Source organism: Cyphellophora europaea, assembly GCF_000365145.1.
Source record: "Cyphellophora europaea CBS 101466 unplaced genomic scaffold supercont1.3, whole genome shotgun sequence".
Taxonomy (NCBI): domain Eukaryota; kingdom Fungi; phylum Ascomycota; class Eurotiomycetes; order Chaetothyriales; family Cyphellophoraceae; genus Cyphellophora; species Cyphellophora europaea.
The window spans coordinates 3,228,026-3,247,115 of NW_008481809.1; the positions used below are offsets into that span (position 1 = coordinate 3,228,026).

Below are 19,090 nucleotides of genomic sequence, written 5' to 3' on the forward strand. Positions count from 1 at the left end.
AGCTGCAGCTGAAGCCTTGACGAGTGGGAGAGACCAGGGGGTTGACATTCTGTTTCTTCTATGGAGACCATTTTCAACCCGCACGTGAGCCGTCCATCATGGATATCTCGGCTCGACTCAGCGACTTCGGCAGTGGATCTGCACCATCGTCATTCGAGCTAATGAGAGATCTGAGCTCGGCATCGTTCGTCGCACGCACGAACGTCGAGAACAGATTCTGGTAGCTTGCGTGGTTGACGAAGAAGGCGTATAACCCAACCGCACAGCAGGCGACACTGCACACAAAGGCGATACCGTACGCCAGCAGCAGCGCTTCAGCGTCGTACACGTACGTGATGGGATAGCTCGTGACTTGAACGGGGAGGTTGTCCGCCTGCGACGCGTTCTTGACCAGGCCCGAATCGCTGAGCAGGCTGAGCGTGAAGTTCTGGAACAGCTGCTCCAAGCCGCGTTGCACGGCGGTGCCGTCCGCCCAGTCGACGCTCATGATGCCGTAGCTCGTGTAGAGGGGCCGCTCGATGATGTAGTGGCTCTCGGAGGAGCTGCCGGCCAGCATGCGGCCGAAGGCGTCCATCATGGCCGAGTAGGAGATGATGGTGGCGGCGGTGGCGTTGTCGGCCGTGGAGCCGACGGGATTGTAAAACCCGGCGGCGGCCACGGGGTTGAGCCACTGGGAGATGGAGACGTTCTGCGTCTGCTCTGGGTACTGGAAGCGGAAGTCGATCTCGTAGGTGGCGTTGTGGAGCTGGCACTCGGTGACGTTGACTTGGCGCTGCTCGACGTAGGTGCTGTCGGAGCCGTTGGTCAGGGTCGTGGCATAGTCGAGTTGTTGGGTGAGGCGCGTGACGTTCCAGAAGCCGAGGTTGGTCATGATGAAGATGCGTGCCGTGTCGACGGACGTCTGATCGAGCGTGTCGAACTGCTCCACATAGGACGAGTTTAGTGCTTCTTCGTTGCCGGGGACCCAGGCGAGATACTTGTCTCGGTTGCCGCTGCTGCCGGCATTCAGAGTGTCGCCATGATAGTATGTGAGGTTGTAGACGATCGAGTCGTTGGCGGGGATGCATCGAACCGCCGGGCCGTCGAACTGCACGTGGTACGTCTCGTTCGGGAAAGCAGACCTTAACTGGATCGGTTGAGCTGCCGACGCAGTGTTGAATGCCAGCCTGTAGAGACGCGGATCGGTGGTGAGGGCATACCCACCTCCTCCCGCTTGCATGTACCCATAGTTGGTGGCGTTGTACAGCGGCTGCGGCACCTGCAGAGAAGTGGTGTTGACGCTGTGCACGGGCTGCACGGACAGCGAACCAGGCGTTATGACGGCGGCAAACGGAATCGCCCTGTTCAGGAAATCAGTTATGTGTGTCTTTGTCAACAGCTGAGAGTGGAAAAAAGTGGTGTATACCATGAGATCAACCCAATCAAAGTCAAGACCGGCTGCCGAAACCACACGGTGCTGCTGAAAAAACTGAAGAAATTGCCCAGCACGCTCGTCAAGGCATCGACGTCCTGAATCCGGAGCCCCTGTCGATGGAACCGCATCCACTGATGCTGGATGAACGCCGCGCCCACGCTGATGGTGAAGGACATCTTGGCGAGGAACGCCAGCGCCGTACCGAATCGCGACACCCACGACTGAGACATGGAAATCTCGTTGACCGCTTTGCCGTCCAGATGCGCGTTCATGAAGTGGTGCGCGAGCGAGATGCCCAGACCGAGGGAGAGCGAGGCGAGGATCGTGTATGGCGCGCGCCAGCTCCTGCGGCCACGGAGCTCGTTGCTCTTGGTGCTGCTGCTGAGCGGCGTTTTCGAATTTAGACCAGTGACGCCGTCGCCGCCGCCGCCAACCTGGGTGTACAGTCCCCTGTCGGAGCTGGAGTTGGATACCATGGCGGAAGATGATGGGGAGGGTCGATAGCAACAGCAGCAACAACAACACGAAAGACCCCCCGAACTGCAGCTCGCTTGGGCGACAGCAGCTTAGATACGTCGTCTAATGGCCCAAATCACCGCGTGGAGTCACAGACCCAGCCGTGGGAATGGGGGCGAAGGCGGGGGTGCCATCGGTGCAGGGGACTCTGGTGCATTTTGCAGAGTAGCTGATCAATGTCCTCCAATCTGGAACAGTTTGGGTAGGACGGAGTAGAGTCGTTACCAAGACGCGGGATCGAGGCTTAGCGGTGGTGGCCTAAATTTAGGGCGTCTAGAGGGCGGCTCGGTTCGACAGGGAGCATCCCGTCCCGTGGCTATGCTCGGCCGTGACTAATCTAGACCACAGCGATCTGAGCAAACAGTACATACGAGTATGCTGTACACTGCGACTAATCCTTGCCAATATTGTAAAAGGACGTGACTCAAGCCGACTCCAGCCACCCACGAATGACCTCAACAGTCTGCGCCCTCACCCGCTTGATGGACGGCTTGTCGTCCTCCCGAGGATAGCTCCGCTCCTCACAGTGCGACCCCTCCGGCACAAACAGGAACCTCGACACGTCGATGTCGGGACTCAAGCTTGGCAGGGTCACGCCGGGCTCACGGGCGGCATACGCCGTGGTGCCATCGTACTCATGGCCGATCCAGAGAATGCGCGTGCTGTTGCGCAGGTCGGCCCGCGTGTACTTGTACTCGACACGCATCTCGTCTGCGGGCGACGGTGTGAGGCCGTAGGCGTCCTTGCACGTCTGCACCTTCACTTCCGTGGAGTCGAAGGGCCCGAAGGTGAAGAAGGTGTCGTTGCCATAGCCGCCGGCGCCGGCCTGCATGCAGAAGGTGCCTTTGATGGCTTTGGTCAGTCAAGGACGGTTTCTAAAACCCATATGCGACGGAAAGACAGCTTACATGTTATGTAGTCGAAACTAGGCCCCTCAATGGCGGGCACGATGGCAGCACTGAAACCCAAGGCCTCGAGGCCCAGGCACGGTATGTCGAGGTGCTCAACCCAGCTCCAGATGGTTCTGTTCAAGAGTTGAATCGGATCGGGCTCCGACACTGCTATGTCAAGGGCTGTCTGTAGCGGAAAAGGAGTCGGGTTGACCCCAACAGCCTTTTTGTTGTACTGCGCAGCGAGACCGTGGATCGAGCCTCCGTAATAGTATAGAAGGGGTGCTGTTTCAGCCGTGGGCGTGTCGCAGGTGTTGAAGTCGGTCTGCAAGGTCGAGAAATCGCCAGACTCAACACGATCTTTCAATGCATCGTATGCTGTGCGGATGTTGCTCCACGCCTCGAACGACTCTTGTTGATAAACGTTGTTGAGCCAGTTGTTGTAGTCGTAGTTGCGGCCTTTGTCTTCGGATGTCAGCCAGCCTTCGACAGGATTGCTCGATGAAACGGCGCCCCAGAATGTATTGGGCCTGTTTTGACGGAACAGAGTTGTAAGCCAACCAGGGTAGGAGCAGCCATTTATGATGACCTTGGACTCACGGCCGCCCGTCAGATTGGCTCGCAAGCTGTCCACAAAGGCCACGGCATCTTCCATGACATTGTCCAAGGTCAAGAACTGGAATTCTTCAGGTTGTTCTGCTGGGTCGGTGGCTCCGAAAGGCTTGCTGACCCCGAAGTAGCGGTGTTCCAGTACCACAGCTGCACCTTTGAATTCTTGAGCCCAAGCGAGAGCCTGGTAGTCGGTCTGATGCCGAGTTCAGCTAATTGCCCACAGAGAATTGTAGGTGCATACTCACGATGCAGCCAAGATCCGCACCCTCGGATCCTTGCATCCAGAAGACAGGCCCTCCAGGTTCGTAGTAGTCGGTGTTGAGACTATATCGTTGTGTAAATGTGCCATTTTCTTTGCCAGAGTGGTCGACCTTTTGATTGAAGTACTCATAGTGACAGGCACCTGCTGTGTCGTTGCCAACATTGGTCTCGTCACGGATAGTGAGGCCTGCCCAACAGCATCCGACCAGGGTGAGAGTGGTGATGGTAAAGAAATGCATTTTGCTCAAGTGTAGACATGTTCATGAACTTGCCGGGAATTGGTCGTCGCTTTATACCTGCTCAAGCAAATACCCAAATACGCAGCTTCACCGTGTGATGTCAGATCTCGCATTGCCAGATCAACTGTGGTGCCTGCTCTGTGACTAGATCTCGCATTCTATCACCAGAACCGTCGACGGAGCATATACATAATACCAAATTATAGCCAGAACTGATCGACGGAGGCTGAAATTGTGTTATACAGCAAAACGCCGAGTTTTCCGACGGATGGAGCGACAGAATGCGAATTACCAAGACCTCTCCTGCGGGCCTTACATCTCAACTGCTTGTAGTGTCCATTCATGACAGTCGCGTTGCCAAGTCGAAGCCTCAAAGCAGCGCCCGTTGGGACTATAATGCAAATGCCGGTGATGCTGGTGGGCGCGGCAACAGTACTCATGTCCTCAAAGATCCGGGCCACCTATAGAAAGCAGCTGTCTTGGAACAATGACCGGGCATGAAAATCCAATCTAGCATGTCCTGCTGCTTCCATCTTAAGTTAGTAAAACATACAAACCTCAAGGACCCTCTTTCGTCGTCCTCCATGGGTTCTAAGCTCAGCCCGATCCTTCACCAGCCTCTCGTTTCCGCCCACCAACCCCAAACCCACCTGTCAATCTCGCCTGCACGCTCTCGGGCAACTTCATCTCTGGAATGCCACTCAGCGCCGCCGCCGAGTCGTTCAGCTCCATCTCCGCCTCGGGCACCGGCCGAAGCAGACTGCTGCTCGTGCTGCCCCGCTTCTTCTGGTCCTTCAACGTCCCACCTTCCTTCGACGCCGCTTTCCCACCACCGCCTTGCCCCGCGGCCTGGAGCTGGCCGTGCTCACTGCCTGTCTGGCCGGGTGTGCCCTCGCCCGACGGGGTCCCGGCAGCCGAGCTCTGCGCCGCGGCAGCTACGATCGCTTGGACGTCGACGTAGAAGGCCTGCAGCAAGTTCGGATCGGAGCAGAACCGTTCGAGATCGTCTTTGATCTGCTCGGGTGTGACGTACGTCGCCAAAGAGGCAGACGCCAATGCATGGCGGGAGCCAAAGACATCGGCAGAGACTCTTTCTTGTGCTTGTGCAGCGGGAGCGGCCGCCGCGCTCGTTGCAATGGGGTTCGATGTCGGCATACCGGCGAGCCCGGGGGTGGAAAGTGGCGTATGCGCTGGAACGGGAGTACTTCGCAGGTGGGCGGTGGCGGCAAGGGGAACAGAAGAGGTCGAGTTGACAGCACTGGGACTTGCTGAGTTGGTGGTTGTCGCGGGGGCTGAAAGTGGTGGGAGGGCAAGTGGACGCGGGAGTGGCCGAATGAGAGGCGAAGGAGAGGATAGGAGATTGGATGTGGTAGATAACGAGGGTGATTGAACATTGATGCCAACAATACCAGAAGCCGGCATTTGCGTCTCCGGCCGAAACGGAGCTAAAGCGGTGGAGGCAGGGCGGAGGTTCTGTGCTGCAGCGTGGAGCTGTTTGGTGGTCTCGAGTTTGGATGATGTGTCCCGGGCTGACGCGAGGCGCGAGTTGTACAGTCGATTGGCGAGTAGCAGTATCCCTCCTTGATCAGTGATTTGCGCAAGTATCACACCAGATCGATGGATGAATTGAGTATATTTGTAGTTGAGACGACCCCACGAGTAATTGATTTCGACGTTATCCGGGAATTCTGAGATACCTTCGATATCGAGGACAAAATTGAAACGTTTCAAGATGGCTTTCTGATAGAAGTGAAGATCGCTGTTCAGAGATTGATGAGGTGTGAAAGAGGTAGCAGTGAAATATACGTTGCCGTTGCCACTGGTGGCAAGAGGTCCTTTGGGAGGAGATTGCGCGAGCTTGACAATGTAAGGTGCACGAAACGGCTCATTCTCTGGCACTCTGGATGCCTCCACGATGGGAACTTCCACAAGTTTCAGCCCATAGCGTTCTGCTGTCGTTGTCCACGAAACTATGGCATCGTCGACCAGTTTCGATGTGACGTTCAACCACGACAGTTCCAGGTGATAGCAGTTCTCCGGGTTGTGCAGCCGGTCATAGTGTAGGCTGACGATCTCCGGTCGGTCCGATCGTTTACGTGTATCAACATCCAGACGGATCATCTTGCTCAAAGAGACTGCTAATCGCTTTCTCTCGGGTACAGGCCTGGTCATCTCCGGCGAAGTCTGAGCGCTGAGTGCCACTGCGAGGCTCGACGCAGACCTCGTCCGGGTAGTGAGAGGCGTTTGGCTTGGTGGCTGCTCGACAAGGGGGGTAGGCGGCACAGATTTGTCTGAACGTCTGCTCGCAGTCAACCATGACTGCTTCAGCTCTGACTGCTTCGGTGCTCGCCATTCCGACTTGATCGAGTAGAAGAAATTGCCGTCTTTGAAATTGTGGCGGCTATTGACATGCTCGAAGAGACCTTCTTTCATCAGTTCATTCCCAAAACTAACGGCTTCCTCGCGAGTGTCGATGTCTCGAACATTCTGTACAAGCCAGTTGGTGAACTCTTCGCCGTGGAAACAGCTATAATGTAAGCGAAGATGCCATCTTCGATTTCTAATCTCGATGCCTCTCTCGCCCTGCAGAGCAGCAGCTAGCTTGCCCAGCTTCACAGACTCACGATCAAACTGTTCGTCTTCTGGGAGTAGCTGCGTAGTTTGCACGTCGCCTGCCTCTTCTGCCGCCACTAGTTTGTCAAGTTCAGTAGCTACTAGCTCAGACGGATTCAAGGTCTCCATGTTGATTCGCAAGGGGTTGCGATCCTTGGGCTTGAAAGAGCTCATGCGGTTTTGTGCTGGACGGCGGTCCTCAGGGGGAATGTACCGGATCTTCTGCCATATCTGTGTCAGAGCCCGAATGCCACGAAGGTGTATATCTTCTTCATTCTCCTCACCGTCAGCAGCAGTCGATCGGGATGCATTGGCAGGAGGCTCAACGGGTAAGAGAACGAATCTTGCCCGCCAGAAGCGAAGTCGCTGAACCTCGTTATCCGGCCCCTGCGACGGATTGGCGAGAAAGGCGTCGGCTTCCTTCCAGGGATATTGCTCCGCGAACCCTTCAAGCTGCATCGTTCTTCCGACATATCGCGCCGAGAGAATTGTCTGTACATAGTGATTGTAGGATACCTGCTTTGGCAGAGTCTCTTGAGCCTGGAATGGCTTTCGTTGGTAACGGGTGACACCGATCCTATTCCTCTCCAAAAGGGCTAGCTTCTGTATTGTGTTGCCCATTGACATGAATAGGTACTGGCCGTCATGTCTTTGAGCTTCCGGATTGAAGAAGAAGGACGCATCATGCAGCCCAGGGCCCTCGAACTTGTTCATCCGCGCGCCAACGACAAGTTGGTACCCGTGCGAGAACCGCAGAGACAGCATCTCTCTCAGTAACCCATCCCGCGATTCCGGTCGCTCAACGATCTCTTCAGTTTCGCCAAACGAGACGATATACGATACCTGATCGAAGTCCTTGTCAAGTTCATCCTTGGAAGGAAAGTCTTCGGTTGTCAAAGGCACCGAAGCTGGAGTGCATAGAGATCGCCATTTAACAGTGGCTGCACGTGGCTTGCGAGGATAAAGGTGCTGCCAGCGACCGAAAAAGGACTCCCTATTTGGGTTGCCCTTTAGCGGGTTCGAAGCATTGACATTCCGTATGAAGGGCAAGGTGCTCTTGGGCACCGAGCTTGGGAAAGAATCCCATGTTTCTTCATCGCTGGGACTGTCGCTACCGTTGCCCTCAGTGCCTGAGGCTGCACCTGCATCCTGATCACTCAGATCATCGTGTTCTCGTGCCGTTGTCGTCAGTGAGTGGTCCGACTTGGTGTGGCGGTGTCCTTCTCCATTGGGAGCCACGTTTGCCTTCGCAGCAGAATTCGATATGCGGATCGGTGTCGATGGTCTGTCACTATCAGTGCGCGAAGAAACCGGTGATAGCTGATTAGCATTTGCTGCCCGAGAAACGCCTGATGCTTGAGATATGTTCTTGTGGTATGAAAGCGATCGGATGCTTTGAGCAGAATTCGCAATGCTTGGTCGTGTCTTCAAACTCTCAGTCTTGTGCATATGCGCCTGTACATTCTCGACATTGATCTCGGTACTAGCGACAGCCCGCATAGGGGGTGCAAGGCCTCTGAGCGCGTAGCTCGCATTCCTTGCAGCCCTGATCGCTTCTGGACTGCGATGCTTGGATAACGTGGCGATGCTGGCGGTATCAGAACCGGGTGAGGATTCGGTCTTCACGAGCTTTGGGTGCGTAGCCATCAAGGCTTCTCTAGACTGAACCAAGCTGAGATCTGTCTCCGTGCTATCGAGTTTCGACGCCAAGACTTGCTTAGTCTCGTAGACACCTTTTGAGCGTTTGGAAGGCGAAGTGACTGCATGTCGTTTCCGATGTGGTCGCTTGAATAGCCCGTCCTCGTAGGTGTCCATCCTGTTGAACATACCGCCGAGCAACCTCGTTCCAGCAGACAAGAGTCCATGCTCCCGACTGGATGCAGACTCCAACCGGAGACTTCGCCTGGAGATCTTTGGGGAATGGGATAGACTCCTTGATCCCGTCCTTTGAGAAGGCTTTCTACGCCTTCGCTGGTGTAGCTCATTTTGCTGTGTCTCTGACATCCAAGGAATGCTGATATCAGCCATACCCATTTCCATCAGGCCCATCATCTGCACCTCGTACATTCGTACGCGAGGCGTGAAGGGTGCCTTCCTGTGCTTAGATGTAGGTGCTTCGTGCTTCGACAGCGGAGACAGTGTACTCGACGACTTTGGGCCTTCCGGCGACCAGTAGGATAGATCAATCCAGTGTGGTATTCCATAGGCCCACTTGTCTGGGTCATGCATATGCAGCGACGAAGAGTACCGCGACAAGGGATGTGCGCTCGAGCTATGCACCGAATTGATGAGAGGTGATGCTTTGAAGGAGGAGGAGGCGCTCACGCCTGCCCAGGCCTGAGATTTGGTAAGCTGTGGGCTGCTGGAAGTGCCACTCAGGCTTGACGCATCGAAATCTGCAGAGTCTGATGTTCGGTACTTGAAGAGTGGGACCGAATGCAAAGGCATCTTTGAGAGGCAGACTATGTCGATCCCGATCCCATTGTTGGTCAGATTTTCCGAGGTCAAGTTGAGTAATGTCCTGTCGACCTCGAATACCCCTGCGCCTGCTGTCACTACCACCACTGAGATGCCGGTGCGAATCAGATCGCGATCGAGATAGTCATCTGAGAATTGAGTCGATGCCAAGTTGATGGCCTCGAGGATATTGCCCTTCATTGCAGTAGTAGGTCGTCCAGTAATCTTCGGTACGTGGCTGGCGGAGTGAGACGTATCTGATAGACCATCGTCAACGGGGCGGTGGAGCGAAACATCACGCAGGAAAACCCTGAAGTTCTTTTTAAGCTCGTCAAGAATGGTTGTCCACTGCGCGCTAGCCATATCTGTGACGACAACCTTGTAGAAGTCCTGGTAGGAATGCGACTTCGTCCGAGCATTCGGTTTCGAGGGAAGTCTGAGGTATTGGTCAGCGACCTCAAACATGCTGTACTCTTGGCGACTGAAGAGCACGATGCTCACGAGGTGGCGAACCTCTAGCTCAGTCCATCGCTTGAAAAGATCCGGCAAGAATCCATTGATGACCCGATTGAAGAGGATCTCGCCATTGCCCTCCGAATCAAAGTCCCACATCTCTCGAGACATTTGTATAAAGATGACATATCGTGCCGCCTCGCTCCGAAATACAGGTATGGTGTTACCTGAGAAGTAGCCGGTTGCGACTCTGTGACCATTGACATGTACGGCCTTGACGACAAGCCTGACACTACCAAGAAAAGTGATGCGCTGACCTGTGTGAACTACTTTTCCAGCCAGCTCTTGGCCAACTAGGCGCCACATGTCGGAGCGAGCGAGGTAGACATCTCGGAAGCTGAACTCGACATGAGAGGCAACATGGTCTTCGAGACTGGCTGGCCGAATTTCGACATCACTTCGTGGACGAATACCGAAGGCCGTGGCCAGTCTATGGTTCAGGGACACCTCGAAGCTGGCTTGTTTCGAGGCCAGTTCGGATGGGGCAACTTTGACTAGACAAATGGCCTTTGACTCGGCATGCTTCCTGCTCTCGGCTGTTGATGGCCTTCGGTGGGGGGATGGGGTAGCATTTCTTCTGCCTGAAGGCTGGAAATCTCGGGCTTGGGGCGAGCTTTGAATTGACCTGACTTCCACCAAGTCACCCTCCCGGATGCCGGCGTTCTCAAGAATCGTCGCATGGATCAGCATGTCGTCGATCGAGTCTTTATCGAAGTGGACCCATGTCGTAGCACTGATCATCAAAGGCTGACCGGAAGGACGTTTAGGTGTATCTTGTGCATAGGGAAGACGCGGCCCTTTGACGGTCGACGAGGAGCTGCCTCTTCGTCGAGATGTTGCAGCCGATGCTGGCGTCAAGGTCGACATGATACCGAGGGTTTGCGCTGCTTCTAGGTTGATCCGAGAAGTCAACTCGCATCATGGCGCGTCCGGATGGACTCGTGCATGCTGCTCTAAGGTCCGTCGTGCATCGGCGGCGTCGTCGAAGAGATGTGAAAGTACCAATCCCCACTGATGTCGAAAAGTAGACGAGCCGTCGTCGTTCTAGCAGATGAACAGGCTTCGAGTTCCAGCGCGTACTTGGACTCGAGGTCGAAGCGCCAAGCCACATCACATGACCTACCGCCAGACCGGGATTACAAGTGTACGACAATAGCGAACAATGGATCAAAGGACATTTAGATTGATAGGTAGTCATTCATTGCTAGCTAGTGTTACACGCCGTCTAAACTCTCGTATAATAATACAGGTTGCATCAAGGGGTATCTCATCGCTTCATCAGAACATCACTCCATACTAATACACTCTCTGTCATCCTTGTTGTTTCTCCACGCATGTGATGTAGAAAGCCTCCTCGTTTCCACTTTGAGGAGCCAATTCTTGACACCTTCGCGAAGCATGTTGGTGCCAGTCACGCTCTTAGAGCTGCTGGTGTTTGATGAACCTACTGGTGGGCCTATGGTGCGGCCGTTCTCGTGGTTATCCAAGCCCTCGCTGACACTCCTCACGACTTGCTCCAGAGCGTCCGCAACAGCGTGGCGACAATTGGATCTGAGGGCTCTTGGTCGCGTATCAAGTTCCCGGCCAAAGGATGCTGGAGGCGTGGCCACACCCGAGGCGGTCACGCCCGAGGTAGATCGTAAGTGAGATACTTTCCTAGACATATCGAGCAAGCCTTCTATTGCTTCCGCAAGGGTTGGATCGAAATCTCCAATGGTATCAACCGTGAATCGATGATTCGTGGCCGGAGAAGCTTGACCACTCGGAGTTACCGGCGTCACTGGGTCTGACTTGTCATCGAAACGTCGCTTGCGATGTAGAACGAGACGTTCCACGGTGAACTTCCGAACGTCAACCACCAGGGTCGAGCTTACCACCGACCAAGCTCCAGACTCACTGTCCTCTATGCTCACCGATTCCTGCTTCTTGCTGAGAGTGGTGTCACTTTCTCTGAGCATGGATTCTTTGATCTCAGACATCAGGTCAGGATACGGCCTGACCGCCTGCAATCGAAAGTCTTCATGATATTGTTTGAGGTAGCCAGCCACACTGGTTTCCTCTCCTCTAGCCATTCCACCAAGAGTTGTTGAGTGGGAGAAAGAGCTGCGTATTGACGTTGCACCATCATAGCTTTTCCCTGATAGTGAGTGGTGGCGGATCGGCGGTGAAGTTGGCCCATCTTCGACCTCCCATCCGAGAAAGCCAGGGATTCCGATGTCGACATCGACTACGCCATCCTCTTCGTCGACCTTCAGACGTGGCGTACCAATGTTGGGGAGATCTTTCGGTAACGAGCCAGGATCCTGAACCTGTTCGGGATATTTCGGCCGAGCTGGAATAGCTACAGAAGCAGCCTCGCCCACCATCGACTCCAGCTTGCTTGGCTCTCTGCGTGGACCGACGTTTGCTGGGTTGTCAGCGTGGTTGGAATCTGCTGTCATCCGACCCTCAGTACTACCCGTCGGAGTAGGTCTTTTTGACCACAAGCCCAGGAAGCCCCAGGAGCCGCTAGACGACCGGGGAGGCAGTGTATTACTGCTGTCTCGCCGCAATATCTTGGCTAATTGATCACTAGCGACACTTTCGCTACCATCAACGACAGCGTTCTCCGGAAAGTAACTGTCTGCTGCAGCTGAGAAGTAGGGAAGAGAGGTGACCGGGTCAGGAGTCATAGCCGAGTTGGCGGCGCTGGTTTTACGTAGATGTGTGCTGGAGTTGACAGTTGGAAAACGAGAAGCTGTCCTGACCGACACCGCGTCCGAGTCCTTACGTTCGAGTTGCGGACGATTGCGACGGGCCGAGGCGTGGCCAACACTACCGGTCGACGAAGCGCTGGTAGAAAGGTTCGTAGTGTCCGTTATACCAAATGAAACGTGATGGCCATGCCTGCTGAGATCTGATGCTCTGGGATCCGCGTATTTGATATGTTTCAGTGGCGAAGAGGACGGCAGGCCCGGAGTGGCAAGGGGCGACTTGAATTGTTGTGCTTGTTGCTCAAAGGGGCTCAAACCCGAGGATGTAGGCAGGAAGGATGCCAGCAAAAAGACCAGACGCCGCGCCAATGATCTATGATCAGCAACAATGACCGTCCGAGAGCACGAGTCGCGATCTGAATCAACTTCATTTTCGGCTTTCTTGGCTTTGAATGCCCATCGAAAGCCGCTTCCCTCCAACCACTCTGTATGGTTGCCCAGAAAGGCGGTCAATAAGTTGAAGAAAAAGTAGTTCTGCGTCTTGGATCCGCAGATTTGTACGAGATAGCGTGCTTCGTCAATCCAATGCCCGTCGACAAATCCTGTTCCAGTGACAGCCTTGGGAATCCGCAGGGCCAAGCTGATACGCTGCACAACATGTTTACTAGACCGGTGAAGAGCTGCAACATGGGCCAAAGCGAAGCTTTGGGAGAGATAGATATTGCGTTGATTGGTTCGCTGCTCATTTGGCCCTTTGGGTATTTTGACCATCGAGGACATGAGCTCACGGTTGACCAATTGAAGCAACGTCCGGATTTCAGTCTTGGCAACGGCTTCAACGTCTGAAAGTCCTCTCAGTATGACATCCCAAACGCTTGTGAGTGCATCGATGCGCCTGTCAAACTGCTTGGATGAACGAGTTGACGAAGCTAAGGAATCCGAAATAGCTTCGAGAAGAGTCCAGGATGACGCAAAATCGGAACCAAAGGAATTTGGATACGAGGAAGAGGCCATCGACATGCGAGAAGGAGGCCGCGAGAAGGGTAAGCGGGCTTCCTCGGGGGGTAAAGTTACCAGCAGCGCCACAGCATACATGGGTGTCTTTTTTTCTATTAGCTTAGTGCGCTTCACGGCAGATCCATCCTCGCTAGTGGGAGACGTGATCAGGTTTCCTTGATCACCAGACTTGGATCGAGAAGGGACAGGTTCCTGGGAATCGGGCAGCGGAACGGCGAACAGTCTCGTAATCAGTATCACGTCTTCGTTGGAGACGGCCTCCTGGCCTACAGTCCGAAGCCCCCTGCCATTTGCAGCAGGCTGGCTTGATGTCAGAGCTTTGACGAAGGGAGGACGAGCCGAGGTAGCCATTGAGTTCGGAGCTTCTGTGCTCCTCGAGTCCCGTCCGGAGTAGAGGATGTGCATTTTGGTACTGGAGTCGCTTTTGGTTGTGCTCGTGTTGCCAAACATGCACTCCAATAAGCGATTTACCTTGTCGTCAGCTTCAGGCTCCCGATTTGGGCGTGACCATGCGCTGGGAGGGCCTGCGATTGTGGAGCTTCTATTGCGCTGATGAGCAGCAGGTTGCTGAGGCTGTATGCGAACTTTAGCATTGTCCCTCGGTATACTCTTAGGGCCGGTGGAGACTCGTCCCCCACTTGGATCCGGCGAGGTTTTGTGCGAATCGAATAAGACCAATTGCTTGTCCAGTGTGCCAAACGCATCTTGAGCAATAATGACTCGGAAATCTCTGGACTGGTTGATCTCAATTCCACCTCTGTCATCAAATGGGCCAATGCGGACGGCAGAAGAGCTTATAGGTGTACTGGGTGGCGAGGAAGGGAGACCTCGATTGTAGTCGACGATGTGCGAAGGCCATAGCAGGGAGCGACTGTGGGCCTCTTCGGTCGTGGACTCGAGGTTCGAAGGGCCCTTGCCATAGCCCTGGATCAGCCGGCCCAGCATATTGTCTCGTCAGGACGGGCTCGTGTTATTGGAATGCTTCTCTCGGTGTGAAAGCCATGAGCTCCGGGTGTGTTAGGATGGTTGACGGGATGGCGGAGGAAGTGGTGCTCGAGTTTCCATGCTAACAGCTGGTCGACAAGACAGCTCTTGAGCAAGTGGTGACCGTCTACAGTGACCGAGACACTGTTGCGCAAAGAATAGGATGGTGGTGTGTAAAGAGAGGCGGCTCTCGCAAAGGGTGCCATCATTCCCGATGAGCGGTGAATCTCCACGCTAGCCTCTTTCGGTTCCACCACAAGCTTCACGATACAACGACGACGACCAACAACCATCGTCAACCATGTGCTACTTGTATTGACCTTTTCCCGTCAACTTTCCAGTTCGGGAAACTGGAATGCAGTATCGCGTAGCTAGACATGGCTCTAATTACTATGTGGAAGGAACAAGCGTGTGCCTACTTCGGCGTCTTGCGCCTGGTCGAGCAGCCGCCGTCCAACATGGCGGCACCAGGCATCAAGCTCCGACTGAGCTACCTCTTATAAAGCCCAGCGGAAGTACTCTGGCTGATTTTCCATCATCTGCTCATAATGCTCTCATTGGGAGTCGCCCGGATCCTGTCACTATAGGTTCAATATTGGCTGCGATTCACTGTCAGACCCTTCCAACTTCCCAATGCCCAACTATATAATGCCACTCCCTCTCATGCAACTCCTACTTTCTATCCTCCTACCACCCTCTCTCCTGCTATCTAAACCCTACACTGTTCCCGATCCCTACAAACACCGTTGAGTTTCTATCGTACCAAACCGTCAACCAGCTTTTCGTTGCCTTTGGCCGATCCTCTCGAGTGGTACGAATTGGACAGAGGCAGACTCTCTCGTCCTGGGAGATGTCAAGGATTTCGATCACTCTTTCCTCAACCCCGGAAGCCATGCCACCAACAAAGGATCCTCAAGACATTGTAGAGGCTATCTCCATGGGATCCTCACCCAATCCTATTCCGCAACAGCCAACTACCTCGATCTCTAATGAAGTTCCACAACATACCACGCCGTTCAATCCCGATGAAGATTCAAGCCTTACCGAGCAACAGCCTCGAGCACCCAAAAGTCCTATCATGGACCTAGCTCAGCCATCTCCCAATCCAGATGAGTCTGCCTCCGCGGAGAATCTATCAGACTCCGCAAGACCCTCTGCACCAGTTTTCGTGGATCTCACTGCAGAGTCAGATGACGACGATGATGCGCCGATGACTACAGCGCCATTCAGCATGGCTGTCGAGGCTGTCAAAGTAGAGCTGAATCCCGAGCCGTTGAAGGATGTAGACATGGACTTGGATCCTACCATGCCGGATTCACTACAACTCGATGAAGACGCTTTCAGTTCTATGCCGGTTCGAGAATCAATCGAGGAGACATCAGCTAAAGGGGCTCCAGGTGAAGCTTTGGCTGACGAACAGGAACTCGATATGGTCAATATGCTTCAATCTTTTGAGAAGAATACCGCCATTATCGCCGCGCACGCTGATCATCCCAGTATCGACCTCGACGATGATGACAGCGACGAAGAGGATGCCCACGCTACAGCAGCATTCGCCGACATCAAAGAGGCATACGATGCTAAGCGCGCCGCTGGTACAGCCACGTTAGAAGATCGGATTGAATTTACGAAGCGCCAGGGAAAAGAGCTTGACCGTCGCCAGCTTCGTAAAGAGAAGCAAGACTATCGAGAACAAGAATTTCGCGAAGAGCACGCTATGTTCATTCCAGAGACAGCCGTGAGACAACATACAGGAAGTCCTGACGACTCCGATGCCTATATTGTCTCGTCACGCACCCTGGACCTGGAAGAGCAGCACAACACTGGTGGTTACCGTGAGATCTCAGAAATCGAAGCAAAAGGAGAGTCAGACAACGACACGCAGCAAGAATACGATGAAGACGAAGACGAAGATCAAGGTACAGGCGTACGTCCAAATTCCAAACGGGGGCGCGGCGGCAGTTCCCGCAGTCACCGAAAGCCGGCCACTACGAAGAAGCTGAAAGGCGCAAGCCATAAACCAAAGAACAGCACCCGTGGCGGCTCCGGAAGGGGTCGAGGCCGCGGTCGCAAGTCGTATGTCCCTCGGTCTCTGTTCAACATGACATCTCTGCTGCCATACAATATCATCACTCAAGCAAACGAAAATGCGGAAGCGGAAGCCCAGCCCGGCTTCAAGAGCCACAGGCGGAAGGACGCTCTCGCCGAACTGATCGCATCCCTCCCAGTTGAGGAACAGCGCAAGTACAAGGATGATGAGGATGAACTCAGAGAATGCCTCAAGCAGTTTCGCACATACCAGTCTATTGTGCAGGAGAAAGGAAAATTCAGACTCCGCGAGATGAAGACATCTCTGCACAACTTCCAGGTTGTAGGTGCTGCCAATATGCGGTTTAGAGAACGGCAAGGAGACCCCTTTGGTGGTCTGCTCGCTGATGAAATGGGTCTCGGCAAGACTATCATGTCTATTGCGAACATCATCGACGGCCGCCCAGATGATGAGGAACAGCTGCGAGCTACCCTCATCGTTGCACCAAATGCCATCCTGACTCAATGGATGCACCAAATCACCCAGCACTCGGGAAACAATTACCCCAAGAACTATACAATCTTCAAGTCTCGGAACCTTGCGGGCCTCGGCTATGATCCGGTAGCCATGTTAGGCAGTTTTGACATAGTCATTACTTCTTATAGCGAGCTGTTGAAATCCATGCCGAAGAAGTTATATCCAGCCTGGTTGACTACGCCCGCTGCGAAGGAGAAATGGTGGGAAGACCACTTTCAGGCTACCAAAGGCATTCTGCACCAGGTCAAGTGGCGCAGAATCATACTGGATGAAGCCCAGCAGATCAAGAATCATGAATCCCGCACCAGTGAGTCTGCCTGGCGTCTAAGTGGAAAGTACCGTTGGGCCATTACTGGGACACCGGTACTGAACTCGATCGAGGAGTTTTATGCATTCTTCCGCTTTCTCAAGGTGAAGAACACGGGCGACTTTACTTTGTGGAAGGATAACTATTGCAAGAAAGGCTCCGCAGCCGCTCTCAAGCGATTGAATACACTACTGCAGAAGTTCATGATCCGTCGTACCCATCAGGACAAAATGTTTGGGAAACCCATCGTGCAGCTACCCAGAGTCACACAAAGTGATCTGTATCTGGACTTCAACCCTATCGAGAAAGCGGTCTATGAGATTGTTCGAGAGCGCTTCGTTGCAAAGATCAATGGGTTCGCAAAAAGTGGCACCATCAACAAGAACTACACCTTTATCTTTGTGTTGCTGCTCAGGTTGCGTCAGCTCACAGCCAACATTCTCCTTATCCAGAAGACCCTCAAAGATCTGCTAGAGCGACCTGATCTGAAGAAACTTTGGGCATTAACGGAATCATCAGACCCGGAATTGGCTGCGGCAGGTGGTGGCGGCCTTCTCTTGGGGCTCCAGGAGGGCCTTCGAAACCTTGGGCCTTCTGATCGCGCCAACGAAGGTGGCACCACGCTCAGCTCTGTCCAAAGAATGGATGAATCCGTTAGCACGAATGACGTTAGCGGTGCGGCGACTCACAGGTTCCAGAAATACCTACAGTCTATGTTGGACCAGGGCAAGTCGGACAATGCTAACAGGGAAGCGCTGTGTCATTTTTGCAGTCAGCCGCCAGAGAATCGATGTATCACCCCGTGTGGCCATGTGTATTGCTACGCCTGCCTGATGGAGCTGTCACACACTGCGAGGGCTCAACATGAGACCATGGTGCGCTGCACAGAGTGTGGCACACGTTTCAACAAGATCGAGGCCTTTCCTGACGAATCAACCAGCGGCGATCGAAGCGAAAGTGCTACGCCAGGTGTTGATGTCCAGAAACGCCGACGTTCAACACCAAACAGTGCGTCGCTCGAAGAAGACATTGACTGGCTGTCGATGCCAGGACCAGTCCTGCATTCTACAAAGGTCATTGCCGCCATCGACAAGATGGAGAAGTGGTTCGAAGCCGACCCGGAGACCAAAGTTCTGGTATTCTCTCAGTGGCGCGCTTTGATCAAGATCTTCATGCTTGTCTGCCGGGAGAAGAAGTGGGGTCAAGCTGCATTCCATGGCGCTTTGAGCTTTGAAGCGCGCGATGCCGCGATCCAGAAGTTCTCTACGGACCCGAAGTGCAAAGTGCTGATTGCAGCAATGAAGGCTGGTGGGGTCGGGCTGAATCTCACAGCGGCCAACAAGGTCATTCTGATCGACCTCTGGTGGAACAGTGCGATGGAGACGCAGGCATTCTGCCGTGCCTTCCGCATCGGTCAGGAGCGTGAGGTGGAAATCGTGCGTCTGATCATCAAGAACACGATTGATACCAAGATGATTGCGATGCAGAGACGAAAGGATGCCGAGATTGCTGCGGTGATGGACAGTAAGAACCGCGAAGCCGCTTTCACTTCCAAGGAGCTGCTAGCTTTGTTTGGGATCGGAGACGGCGATGATGACGACGATGATGGGCAGGGCGGTGATGCGAATGGCTTCATTTTTCCGGAGGATGTCCCTGCTGGAGCTGAGGAGGATGAGTGAAACTTTCCAAGGAGAGATACGTCGCCATATGCTCTGGCAATGGAAGTATGGCACACGATGACAAGTGATTGTCGGTCTGGAAGTCCGGCTATTCCAATGCTCACTAGCACACGAGCTGAGAGCCACGCGGGTCCTGCCAGATATCGCGCCGAGACGATAGATGAGATGCACGCGATTTAGCATACATAAAACAGATCTTTAGCTAGCATACAAAGTCTGTACGCGCTTCAAGCACCGTTTCCTTTTCGACTCATGCGCCTCATAAATCACATTTGTCCACCGGCGGCTATTATCCGCCAAGTGGCTGAGTGGCCGAGTGGTTAACATGC

General features: G+C 54.0%; 5 protein-coding genes across 5 annotated transcripts; 1 reads left to right on the forward strand and 4 right to left on the reverse strand.

Annotated features, from left to right (window-relative positions):
• Positions 1 to 73: 73 nt before the first annotated feature.
• Positions 74 to 1,890, reverse strand: HMPREF1541_04150 (uncharacterized protein; the record flags this gene model as incomplete). The annotated part of the gene is made up of 2 exons (XM_008718496.1): positions 74 to 1,340; positions 1,406 to 1,890. 2 exons carry the CDS (start codon positions 1,888 to 1,890, stop codon positions 74 to 76), a joined length of 1,752 nt encoding a protein of 583 aa, XP_008716718.1.
• Positions 1,891 to 2,354: 464 nt separating this feature from the next.
• On the reverse strand, positions 2,355 to 3,932 carry HMPREF1541_04151 (uncharacterized protein; the record flags this gene model as incomplete). Its single annotated transcript, XM_008718497.1, has 3 exons — positions 2,355 to 2,782; positions 2,839 to 3,625; positions 3,678 to 3,932. 3 exons carry the CDS (start codon positions 3,930 to 3,932, stop codon positions 2,355 to 2,357), a joined length of 1,470 nt encoding a protein of 489 aa, XP_008716719.1.
• Positions 3,933 to 4,529: 597 nt separating this feature from the next.
• Positions 4,530 to 10,382, reverse strand: HMPREF1541_04152 (uncharacterized protein; the record flags this gene model as incomplete). The annotated part of the gene is made up of 1 exon (XM_008718498.1): positions 4,530 to 10,382. The coding sequence occupies one exon, from the start codon at positions 10,380 to 10,382 to the stop codon at positions 4,530 to 4,532; it is 5,853 nt and encodes a 1,950-aa protein (XP_008716720.1).
• Positions 10,383 to 10,801: 419 nt separating this feature from the next.
• HMPREF1541_04153 (uncharacterized protein) lies at positions 10,802 to 14,170 on the reverse strand (the record flags this gene model as incomplete). The annotated part of the gene is made up of 1 exon (XM_008718499.1): positions 10,802 to 14,170. The coding sequence occupies one exon, from the start codon at positions 14,168 to 14,170 to the stop codon at positions 10,802 to 10,804; it is 3,369 nt and encodes a 1,122-aa protein (XP_008716721.1).
• A 931-nt stretch (positions 14,171 to 15,101) lies between these two features.
• On the forward strand, positions 15,102 to 18,761 carry HMPREF1541_04154 (uncharacterized protein; the record flags this gene model as incomplete). Its single annotated transcript, XM_008718500.1, has 1 exon — positions 15,102 to 18,761. The coding sequence occupies one exon, from the start codon at positions 15,102 to 15,104 to the stop codon at positions 18,759 to 18,761; it is 3,660 nt and encodes a 1,219-aa protein (XP_008716722.1).
• Between the last annotated feature and the right edge of the window lie 329 nt (positions 18,762 to 19,090).